At 40.9% G+C, this 12,676-nt stretch overlaps 1 protein-coding gene and 1 non-coding gene across 2 annotated transcripts in view; one reads left to right on the forward strand and one right to left on the reverse strand.

The window, feature by feature from the left end:
* Window positions 1-12,676, forward strand: part of LOC139338462 (cadherin-12-like) — a 112,483-nt gene that overhangs the window by 42,560 nt on the left and 57,247 nt on the right. The window contains exons 3-4 of the mRNA XM_070973477.1: window positions 10,678-10,802; window positions 11,933-12,102. Coding sequence (XP_070829578.1) covers window positions 10,678-10,802; window positions 11,933-12,102 — 295 coding nt within the window. The remainder of the gene's footprint in view (window positions 1-10,677; window positions 10,803-11,932; window positions 12,103-12,676) is intronic.
* On the reverse strand, window positions 533-605 carry trnav-aac (transfer RNA valine (anticodon AAC)). The gene has a single exon. It is a non-coding gene; the product is annotated as a tRNA-Val (tRNA).

A 12,676-nucleotide genomic window follows, 5' to 3' on the forward strand; every position in this document is an offset into this window, starting at 1 on the left:
TATAAACAATATAAACAAGGAGTAATGAAATATAAGCAAACAATACTGGTATTGCACAATGATATGAATATGAACCATCAGTACTGAAATTTCACATTGAATGATAGTACTCCTGACTGGAGTAATGATAGTAAATAGTTTCCTATATTGCACATAGGAATTGATATATTGCATTGCAAGTTGAGATACAATATCTTCACAGTATGAATGAACACAGTTAATGTGTATTATAGTGCAGTCATATTGAAAGTCTTGTGAGTGTGTGGTCTACTGGGAGCACTGCCGGTTGTAAAGTCTGACTGCTGCAGGAAGGAAGGACCTGCGATAGCATTCCTTCACACACTTTGGGTGAAGCAGTCTGTCGCTGAAGGAGCTCTCCAGTGCTGTTAAAGTGTCCTGCAGAGGGTGGGAGTCATTCTCAATCCTGGATGACAGCTTAGCCATCATCCTCCTCTCACCTACCACCTCCACTGAGTCAATTCAATATTCCTTTATTCGTCCCTCAAGGGGAAATCCCGAAAAAATATCAACATGTTTCCGCCCGGTTTCAAACAGGGGACCTTTCGCGTGTTAGGCGAACGTGATAACCACTACACTACAGAAACTATATGAATCAAGGGGGCATCCCAGGACAGAGCTGGCCTTCTTGATCATTTTGTCAAGTCTCTTCCTGTCAGCTGTCGAGATGCTGCTCCCCCAGCAGACCACTCCATAAAAGATGGCTGATGCCACCACAGTGTCATAAAAGGTCTTCAGGAGTACCCCCTGCACTCCAAATGATCTCAGCCTCTTGAGCAGATAAAGTCTGCTCTGGCCTTTCTTGTAAAGTGCAGTTGTGTTGTGAGTCCAGTCCAGTTTATTGTTCAGGTGAACACCCAGGTACTTATAAGATGTCACCATCTCAATGTCTGTTCCCTGGATGTTCACCGGTGTCAGGGGGCAGAGTGGTCGTCTGCGGAAATCCACCACCAGTTCTTTGGTTTTCCCTGCGTTGATCTGGAGGCAGTTCCACTGGCACCAGTCCATGAAGTCCTGCGTCAGTTCTGCGTCATAACTGTATAAGAATAGAACATGGTTTTACTTTTGAAAAAATTATGTCTAACAGTTTTTGAAGGCACAGATAGATGGTGTTCTGCTGATATGGGCACCAGATTAGAGAGTTTAATTTCGAGGACTTGTTGGATGAGACTGTGCCCCAATAATTAACGTTATTCGTCGATTATATCTTAACAGTACTAAAATTATCAGGACTTGTTTATTGTTTAACTTGTTTTGATGGCAGGCAGGTGAAATCAAGCTGAACAGAAATCAGAAGAAATGGAGTGCATAGTGAAGTAGTGAGGAAGGCTGTAAGGTTCAGTTGTAAGGTGGAGTTGTTCTTCCACTGCATAGACACCTCTGCAGGAATGGCTGTTTTACTCTTGGCAGCACAGTCACTGTACTGTGACAGGATACACACCATGCAAAAGTCACGTGCTATGCTCACGCACACATACACTGACACAGCTGAATACAGGCTGCTGAGTACAAGCTGACATGAAAGCTGGATTTCCGTGGATTTCTCTCTCCACTGGTCATCTATGACAAATAAGGTTGTAGTTTCCAGAATGCAAGCCCAGCATGATTGTGCACAAATGTGTGTTGGTGTGTCTGTGTGTTTATGGAAAACTGTGTTGCACTGCCCATGGGTAGATTCTTCACCTTGTCAAGTCATTAGTTTTGCCCACTGAGAAAAGCTTAAATTAAATGTAAATGTAATTAAATGTAGCAGTAACGCACTGGTAAAGCTACATTAGTGAGGCTTGTCAACCTCACACACTGCTGACTCCAGAGGGCATATTCAAACCTGTGTTGAGTTGAATTGGATTGTCCACTTGGTATCATTCATTTGGGGAGATCTGGAACTGGTCAGATGTGGACCTGGTCTCAGTCCAGTCCCGAGTGAATTCTGGAGCAGTTTGTTCATATTGCTACTGTGATCTGACCTCAATCTGACCCAACTACAAGGTATTCTCTGCAAGTTTGAGTTGAATGGAGCAGTTGTGTATTGCATTCTGGGATATGGCTGTGCAAAATCAACAGTTGCAAACAGCTAGGTGGAGAATGATTTGAGGTCTGACCTGGACAAATGACCAATGATGTCTTCTTGATATTTGTGCTAATAGGGCCTGTGGGACATTTTCCCTGTGTTTACTTTCTTTGCTGCTGCCCCAAACACATGTAACCACAGAGTGGAGTGACGTTGTTTTGTCATGGCTTTTAGTGAAGCATTTTGGTTTACTTTATTTTTAATTTTTAAGTGTATGCCTTGAGAAAAACCTATTTCTGCAGAAAGGTATTTAAGATCACCTGATCCCTTATTTCTCAGCTGTTGCATGACCTATGACAGATGAGTACTACAGAAAAATCAGTTACATTACTAGGAGCTACTTCTCAACCCTTCAAACAGTGATCTGTATGAAGCCAATTCTTCCCAAATTCCCCTGCATCTCCCAACATCGATTCCCTCCTGGAAACTTGGCAACCCATGTTCCCTGGCACTTCCAGCTTTCAGTCTCCAACAACTCTGACATTGTTGGTCCCTCGCCTTCCAGAGACTCCAGGGGAAGATCTCGTTGTCAGCCTCTGATGATGGGGATGATGCCCCTCGAAGATGCCTCTCTCTCTCTTGAGGTCCAGGTGCACCAGATTTGCCTTCATTTTGCCACCACTCCAACTTCCCTTCAGCTGCAAACATATGCAATGGACAGTTGCTTTTTTGAAGAGTGCGCAATCTGTTTAAACTACTCAAGGACTTGCAGGAAAACACCACTCTTCCTCTCCATGTCCAGAGCACTTCTGTCCGTACCAAAGAAGCCATATGAGCCCTCTCAGATGGCCAGGTTGTATCTAACCCTGTTGAAGTTCTTCCTGCTTCAGAGCTATCTCATTCTAACCATATTTTTCCCGAAGCATCACAAACAACTGGAGCTCATGCATCCTTTCCTCTTCCCCTTGCTTCTACCTTCCCTATCCCACCTTCTTATGCCTCCTACCTCAATAGCAGTCATTACAGCTGGTCAGACCACTCCCACGGCAGATATCAATGGTAGTGTCACTGGCCATTACCGTCTGTCTGTCACCCCTAAAAAAGCTTAAACCTCGACCTTAGCCCTCTTCCCAAAGGTGCTTGACAATGGTATGCAATAACTCTGAGCCCTTGGCAGACCAAGTTGCCCTCTTAGTCTAAATTTTCAGTACCTAAATTAACATAATTCAGAAGCAAGGCTGCCTTAAAGAATCACTGACTGTCATTTTATTAATTTCCTCATACAAGGTTTTACTCATGTTTGTTCCATTCAGAATCTGTCCAAATGGTGTAGCTAGTAGAAAATATTCACAAAAAAAGATTCTCATCATAGACCTGTCATCCCTCCACAGCCCCACCGTCCCAAGCTTCAATGCTAATTCTTAGCCTGGACCTTTCCATGCAGTATTCAACAATCAATCCTGCCCACTCCTCCATTTGCCTTGCAGGCCAAAGAACCTAGTTGTTGAAGGCAGGCATCACCAGCTCTTCCAAAGTCCTTCCCATCCACAATGACTAGGCATCTTTCTGGTGTTCTCTGAAAGGTTGCAGATTACTTTTCAGTGCATCTGACCTAGAGGTGTAAGAGCAGCACAAAAATACTTAAATGTTAGTCTGAAGCACTCTGTTGGATCTTGATAGATAATTATAAACTCATGCATGCCGTGCATCTCCTAGAAAATGTTCACACTGTCACAGCCCCTTTTTTACCCTCAATTGCTCAGAATTCACTGGTGTTACTCTCAACTACCATGCATCTCAATTTACAACCCTGTCTGACATCTTCATTCATTCTTCTGACACTCTCATTTACCACCTCAAATGCAACAAGACCAACAAGTCTGTTCATCCTCAATCCATCTACCTCTTTCGACTAGATTCACTCCTAAATCAATACAAACATATCCGTTATTAAAACTTAAGACTAGCCAGTCAAGCTTCCCCCCAAGGCCACGTATTTGTCTCAGAGATACACCTGTGGTCTGACCACTACTTTTGCCAAATCTTATGGAGGCCTGGAATACCCCATGAGCTATATTGTGAACATTCCTTCCACATCTGAGCCACCTCCACTGCTTCTAGGCAGTGAATCCCTGAACACATCATTAAAGTTCCCGGTCAGTGGTCTTCTCCATCTGCACTAAGGGACATCAGAAATGTCTATACATAACTTTCCTGTTGAGGTTCTTTTGGAGGAACTAAGTGGCTCCCCTCAGTGCCCCACCACCACCAGCTGATACCAGCCCAACACTGCACTCCTCCATCGATCTGTCCAAAATCTGGAATTCTCTACTCATATCTCACCCTTCTTTCCCTAACACCCTCATCTCTTCATCTCTTCATCCCATCATCCCTTGATCCATACGCCACACACACACACACACACACACACACACACACACACACACACACACACACACACACACACACATATGTGTTGTTGTTGTTGTGGATGGATCCAACCTGTGCACTGCCTGGAATGACTACAAGAAGGCCTATGACTCGATGCCACACACATGGATACTGGAGTGCCTAGACCTGTATAAGATCGACAAGACACTTAGAGTCTTCATCAAGAAATGGATGGGGTTGTGGAAGACAACTCTGGAAGCCAACTCACAGCCAATTGCAAAAGTGAGCATCAAATGTGGTATATACCAAGGAGATGCACTGTCCCTGCTGCTCCAAAGTGGGACAACAATCAGCTACATGGATGACATCAAGCTGTCTGCCAAGAGTGAGCATGACATTGACTCCCTCACTCACCTCACCAGGATGTACAGCAATGACATTGGGATGTCATTCTGACTGGATAAGTGTGGATGGATGGTGTGCAGAAGAGGGAAGATGATCGCCACTGAAGGGGTTGAACTACTTGAAGGCAACATAGCAGATGTTCAAGACAGCTACAAATACCTAGGGATCCCACAGGCAAACGGCAATCATGAGGAGGCAACACAGAGATCAGCCATAGCCAATCCCTCAGGCAGCAGAAGCCCAGTAAGGAGGAGCCAGAAGGGTTGGCATGGACAGACAAGCCCCTGCATAGCATGTACCACTGACAGCTTGCGGAAGTGGCTGTCATAGCGAAAGCATACCAGTGACTGGAAAAGGCTGGACTGAAAGACAGCACAGAGGCACTGATCATGGCTGCACAAGAGCAAGCCTTGAACACAAGGTCAATAGAGGCCGGGATCTACCACAGCAGACAAGACCCCAGGCGCAGGCTGTGCAAAGATGCCCCTGAGACAATCCAGCACATAACAGCGGGATGAAAGCGAGACGAGCTGAAATGTTCTAACGTTATTTCATCTTGTTTAGTTGCGTTATTATTATTTCTGTTTCCTGTGTCTCACTTCAGCGGCTGCATCAGGTTGCACTGCGCAGTCGCAGCGCCATCACTTCCTCAATCCCCACTAGCGGCATTACTTAGAAGATGCAGCTGCGGTAGGTTAGCGTTAACGACAGACAGCTGACACAGAGAATGGGGCCAATGGCCGGCCGGCTTTGCTTGTTAAAATAAATATGTTGTAAATTCAAATCAGAGCCTCTTCGGGTCTGGAATGGATGTATTCTTGTGTCTATAAGGTAACAATAATATAATAAGAAGACAGCCTTGTTTGAACTGTGAAATGGGTTTGGCTATAAGAAAAAAAACACAATTTGATTTAGCAATTTAAGTGGAAAATGAAAGGCTTTTGAGAGTCAGGACACTTATCCTGTATGTAACCTATACAATTATTTAAACACACTTTTAAATCCTCATGAAAAAAAAATCTTTGTGAACACACACACACACACACACGCACACACACACACACACACACACACACACACACACACACACACACACACACACACAATCCCAATTTGCATTTGTATAGCTTGCAGCATTTACATTTGCATTTTAACACCTCACAGTCACAGGGGCTGAGAGAGAACTTCCATGGCAATATACAGTGACTATGATTGACGGAAATGGTACTTTTCATGCAGTGAAAAAGGGCACTGTCTCCAAAATCAGGTTGACACACATTACTAATTCAGTTGGACCTGGATTTTCAATTTAGCATTTATTTTGTAGTTGAAACGTTTTTAACTTAGAATTTCATGTTATTATAACAACCTCAGTAATCATTTGTCCTACTGACATAGGATAATATGTTAAAATAACAAACAGGCAAAATCACATTTTACAGTGCACCAACTCCTAAAAATAGCTGTATCATCTCTTGCTGGGTAGGTGTAGTGTACAGTGGGTTTATCGGATCTCAATTGCATAGGAAAAGGGGGTTGATCACAGCAGTGAACTTGAATCACACAGTGAGCTAAAACAATGCTCTGAAAAGTGATCCAGTTCTCAGTACAGCTGGAATAATAATTCTCTGTAGTTTTGTGTCTATACACAACACCTGTTACATTACCTGTAGTCATTTGATACATTATTGTGGGTCAAACCCCAAAAGCACTGGATCCTACATTAACCATAATTCAGCTATAAAAACCTTTCATTAGTCCCCTCTCTGCCTGGTAAACACATCTTTCAAACTCCACACTTCATCTGAGCTTTTGTTACAAGTTTGTTTGTAGTCTTAATGCCCACACTAAGATATGACATCATCAGGGTTGAACTTAACAATTCATTCTCTACCTCAGAAAACCGACAGAACAATCTCAAGTATTGGTCCATTTACTCCCTTTCCCTTTTGACTGTTTCATGTGGTCCACCTCAGCTGATACATAGTTGCATCAAGGAACAGTAGCCGTTCAAAATTTCAATCATTCTGAGTAGCTCATGTTTCTCCTCTATGTGGACTAAGCTTAGCATGCAGTTTTGCATTTGTTGTAATGCACAACTTTGTGACAAATTGCCATAATTTGTAATTTGTACACAGATAGTCCACAGATAACACAGTACACAGATAATAATGTGGAGCATTAGCCATCTGTAAGACAAGCAAAACATTAACAAAATACATCTATTTATCTGTTAAGATGGTGGATGTCCATTTTAGAAAGTCAATTTTGCTTGATTTAGCTGCTGCTTATTTGGCAAGGTACTGCAGTGGCCACAGTGTACATTCCTGGTGGATTACATTGTATTGTGTCTGTATTTCTACTGCTGTTTCAATATTGTGACTCCAAATGAAATCATGTTACAATTGATAACTGTCTACAGTTGTAAAATCCTGCCTGAGAATATGATGAACTACTGTGCAATGTTTTGACATCTGAGAAACATCCAATTCACAGATCTGTTACTCAAACGTGACCCCACAAATGCAGTGCCTTCCATTATTTTAACACAGGACTGATTTCAGTCTGAACAGCGGCTGGATACTGGAGAAGCAACACGAACATTTTCAATATTTTCTAAAGCTCTTTGACAGGCTGGCACAAACTTCACCCCTCTTTTCAATAAATCTGCCGTTGAAGTTACAACAGAGAAGTTTCTGTAGAAACTTTCGTAGAAGCCAGCTCTGCCCTGGAAATGCATCAGTTCCCAGCACAGGACAAATCTCACGCTGACCTGAGTGCAGCTTAAGCCATTTTATACAGTGCTCAGACCCAATCACTGCATGTACGAGGCTACTATGCTTTATCTTTTGAAATATATAGGTAATTGAGCAATTAATATTTCAAATGTTATGAATTTTTGTTAGAATGTGTCGCTATAATTTAGCAGCAGTTATTCTGTGCACTGACCTCAGAAATAACTGTGTAATGTTAAGCTCTTTATATTGTGTGTTACCCCTGCAGTTAATCTTCCTGGGTCCTTGGTAATTTTCACACCGACATTTCATCTCTACTGGATCTTCATTAAATTACATCAATATTCAGGTCTATATTTCACATCAGTGTTTGGAGCCCACTGGATCTTGGTCAGTTAGTTATTAACTTTCACATCAGCAGACCCCTTTTGGAGAAATGTAATGAATTCACTGTTGGGGAGCATCACCTCACTTTTTAAAATCCTTGCGTTTTGGTCAAGTTATTGCTTCTGGTAAAGGTACTTTCATGGATGCATATGTATAATTAATTACTTCGTAAATTGTAGTGTTACATCTATAAATAGTACTGTTTATTTCAGGTATTGTTTGATCTAGAAATAACTATTAAGTCTAAGTATTGTTTTGTCTTATATGTGCATTTTTGAGCTAGGAAATGTTTGGTTTAATGTAGAACTTGCATGAGTCTACATATATAACTTTATTCTTTCTTGTTTAGTCACTCAAGAAATGATATTGTTGAGTCTAGAGTCTATTTGGAATGCAAGTTTGGCAAAATGTTTGAAATAGTCTATATAAGATCATGAACTCTATGGCTATAATGCAAATGTAAATATAGAAGATAAACAAGTGCAAGCAGCTTGTATATGGGAATTCTTCAGATTTCATTAATCCAAAACCTTTCAGATATTGAGATCTCCAGTGACTGTATTAAGTTATCTGACAAACTGAATGTCAGTTCAAGTTTAAATCGTACAAACTCCTCACAGCCTCAATACAGACATTTTCTTTTATAAATCCCCTAACCTCAGTGGGAACTCTGAAGTTTTGCATCAGGAGCCAAACTTGGTTGGTTTTGAACACCTTCAAGAAGCCCATCATCTCTGCAGTCACCACTTTACAAGGAGTGAATAAATTTAGGTGGTGAAGAGATGTCAAGCATGTGCACTTATTAGAAGAACCTTTCGACAAAAGCTCATGCCAAACAAATGTAGTGTAATTGTGTATAATTACATGTTGAAGCTATTCAGCAGACAGAAGGTATAACGGCTACTCGTTATTTGCAGGAGGAAAAAGGAAAACTAATACTATTACTTGAGTTTCTATTTAAGTTTCTTCATAGAAATGACTCAAAAGGCCTGTAACAAATGTAAAAATTACCAGCAGAACAGCACTCACAGGATGGATTTGCCTATGACTTTTTATGTGGTTTTAGAAAATTCATCACTCTGTTACACATAGTGGAGAAGAGCATGTTCTTCCCATAGTCTTCTGAAGTTATAATGCAGATAGTCTAATTCACAGCCAATCGCAGAGGTAGTTGTAACCTCTTGGACTGATGTGTCCTGCATCTGTTTGTATTCATCCATGTGAATCACTGCTGTAAATACAGTACAATAAGCACTGAATATTGTGTGTTTCTAATGCAGGTATGGTGTCAGGGAATCTGGCATTCACTCAGTTAAACAGCACACCTGGTTAAAAGGGCACTACACTGGTTTTACATGTCAAAGTTAATGTGCTTGTCAGCCAGTGATAGCACTTGTATAATGTCTCACACATGGCTCTGGAGGAGCTTTGAGGAAAATTGCTTTGTTGATGTCATAGTTGTGTCATCAGGGTTCTTTCATCTGAGGCTTGAAGACAACCTAAGGGTGTGGAGTTTAAAGCATGCAGGTATTTACCAGACAAGGAGAGTCTAATGAAAGACACTATAAAGTTACATTATGGGGAGTGGAGGATCTTGTTTTATTGGAGTTTGACCCATAAGATTCATGATATTTTGGATATCCAAGTATCTGCTGTTTCATATTCTTTTAATGAAAGTGCTATACTCTTTTATACTCCATACTCTGCAGTTGTCTTTTTCTAATGTTCATCTAACTCTTCTTGAACATAATGTAAACAAATAAAAAAAATATCTCATGCTGAGGCTGTGTAGTATCAGTTGGGGTGAAGGTTCAAAACTTTCAAACAGAAACCGGAAAATGTCACCAAAGCCCCTTAAAAATGTTTTTCTACAGCATACAACATTCATGACTAAAAAAGTACTAAGTTCACCAAAGAAGCATTCTTAGGTATTATTATTGAGAGTTTAATAGTCCAAAACTCAGCTAATCTGCTACAGGTGAGGTTTGAATGCTAGTGCTGGCAACATCAGAAAACAAGCTACATCTCATAGTAAGAAGCTGATTTAGAATATGTTTCTGCAGGGCCTTTAAAACACTGTTCTTTGATTAGGTTATGAAACAGTTAAAATGCCTCGCTGCCAATGAATGAAATGAGTCATAATATGTAAGTTTTGCAGTCTTTACTACTCATTACATTGGATAAGACATCAATGATAGCGAAAGAGTTGTACTCCAGTCTTTCACAAATCTCTCATTCATGTGCTGTTTATATAATCTGTATATACAGTCTTCTTTGCCTTGCTTTGTTGTGGTTTGGAGAAGTGTCTTAAGTGTATTTTAAGAGGCTTCATTATAAGTAACACATGCTGAAAATTGCCATGATTCCTTTACATATTCATATACTCCTAAGTTCTATACAGAACTTATTTAAACAACTAATTGTTTGAATTCTTAAAATTATTACAATTCAATGTCAATGTTTCCTTCAGTCTTTGTTTACTCATGAAAATGTATACTTCTTTATACATCATGAGTTCACTGTTACCATGATATGTGAATATTTTGAGTGCGCGTATTAGCTTTTAGTAAACAGTGTTCTGTTTTGTGCATTAGTTTACACATTATTACCAATAACATTGACTTGGCAGTAAATCAAGTTTTATTGTGACTGACTGGTGCAGCAGTTGGAGCCAGTTAAATACACCAGCACACTCAGGAGCTGTATGATTTAATGTTCTTCCTCCTGCAGCTCCACACAGACATGGACCATGGAGACAACACAGTTAAGTACACTCTGTCAGGAGAAGGAGCTGGGTCCATCTTCACCATTGATCAAATTACAGGAGATATACATGCACTGGTGGGGCTTGACAGGTCAGTACACATCTATAATTACAGTATCTAAAGTGCAATATAGAGCAGATTCAGTAAAGTTATTGGCAAAGGAATTGATCAATAATGAAATATGTTTATTACATTCTAATCATCACAAGGGTATAATGCTAAACAGCACGTGATGTCGTGAAATGGGTTATTAGTAATTTTAGATGTCACTGTGAATTATTTTGCTTCTAATGACTGCTTTCAAGTTAAAGTATGCATTTTATTTAATCATATTTTAAGGCAAAATAGAGGCTGGGAGAATAGAGCTGGCATAACCCATGCTTATGTTTGAACAATGTGACTTTACTGCTCTAAAGAAGCTGTAGCAGGCAGTGCTAACAGCTGCTATGAAAAGCTTTACAGCTTTGAGAGTTGATATAGAACAAAGATGAACAGAGAAAAAGAAAGCTTTCAGTGAAAATGACATTTGGGGCTCTATTTTCGATTCCACCACCGGCGTGGCGCAAAGTCAGGTCCGCTTCGCCAATGGAGCGTGGCGGCGCAGACTTTGGTATTTTCGTGCACTGCACTGCCGGCGCATTCCACTTCCCCTTCTCATCTCAGTCCCACCCAGCGGCACAACTCGGAAGGAGGGAGGGGAGAAGGCGTGGAGTGGGTTTGACACAGCCGAGTCAAATCTTCACCAATCACACCAGCTGTAAAGTTTCTGTGTAAATATGAGGTCCTTAGATGGTAAATCCTCGGCCTCCTCCTCCTCCTCCTTCTCCTCATCCTCCTCAAAGCAATGATGTACTCCATCTTTGCAGATAACGTTAAGCATTAAAATATTATCACATAATCGCAGTATCCAGAGTCCTCCTGGCTGACCTTGACACCTTTAACCCCAATCCATTGAAACCCATACATTCTTACTTTTAGTGTGAGTTCATCGGTGTAGTTGTACTGTGTTATTTTTACTTGTTGGTTTTATTGCTCATGAATCTTGGTACGATGGTGTGATCAAAAAAAAAAAAGTAAAATAAGAAGAAAGTTTCAAACACCCAAGCTGACACCAAAACCAGGTGGACACCTATGAAACACAGAAACATCATGTTGTCTCTGTTGTCTTAAGACATGTTAACATCCACGCATTTTATGTGTAATACTTGGATATTTTACAGGGAGGAAAAGTCCTACTACACACTGAGGGCCCAGGTTGTTGACATAAACACAGGTGTTCCTCTGGAGCCTGAGTCAGAGTTCATCATCAAGGTGCAGGACATCAATGACAATGAGCCACGATTTCCTGATGGTCCCTACAGCGCCAGTGTTCCCGAGATGTCTCCAACAGGTACGACTGCTAGACAAGACAAGGCTGAGACAAGAGGACACAAGCTTTCACTGTGGTGTACATGCAGCCCTTCTTAATACATGTACCTTTATCTTCTGCAGAGAATAAATATTTAATGACCTAATTCCATTTCCAAACAGTAGAACAGTGAGGGGCCAGAGACAATTAGTTACAGGATATGAAATATCAAGGATCCACTGCATGATGCCTTTGACAGGGGGAATGAATAAGAACATGCAACATAATGGGGAGTTTTGTTTCATAACTGTGCTGTGGGTATTAAATATTATCATCAAAACTGAACTGGATGATGCTAGAACCCATCTGATTTTTTTTATGCAAGAAACCATCATATCCAATAAAATATGGATTGGCGCCTAGATGATCCCCATTGAAGACAGAAGGTCAGGCGTCACAAGCTACAGGACATCCGACTGTGGCTGATAATCCTTAATTCATTGACTGGCGTGTCTTGCACATGTGCACATGCATGGTTAAGTTGTTGCTCATTTTAAACATGATGGAGCCTAACCACTGTTTACATGCAGTAGTCAACTTTTAATGACCACAAGAT

The sequence above is a fragment of the Chaetodon trifascialis genome, chromosome 11, assembly GCF_039877785.1.
Source record: "Chaetodon trifascialis isolate fChaTrf1 chromosome 11, fChaTrf1.hap1, whole genome shotgun sequence".
Lineage (NCBI taxonomy): Eukaryota > Metazoa > Chordata > Actinopteri > Chaetodontiformes > Chaetodontidae > Chaetodon > Chaetodon trifascialis.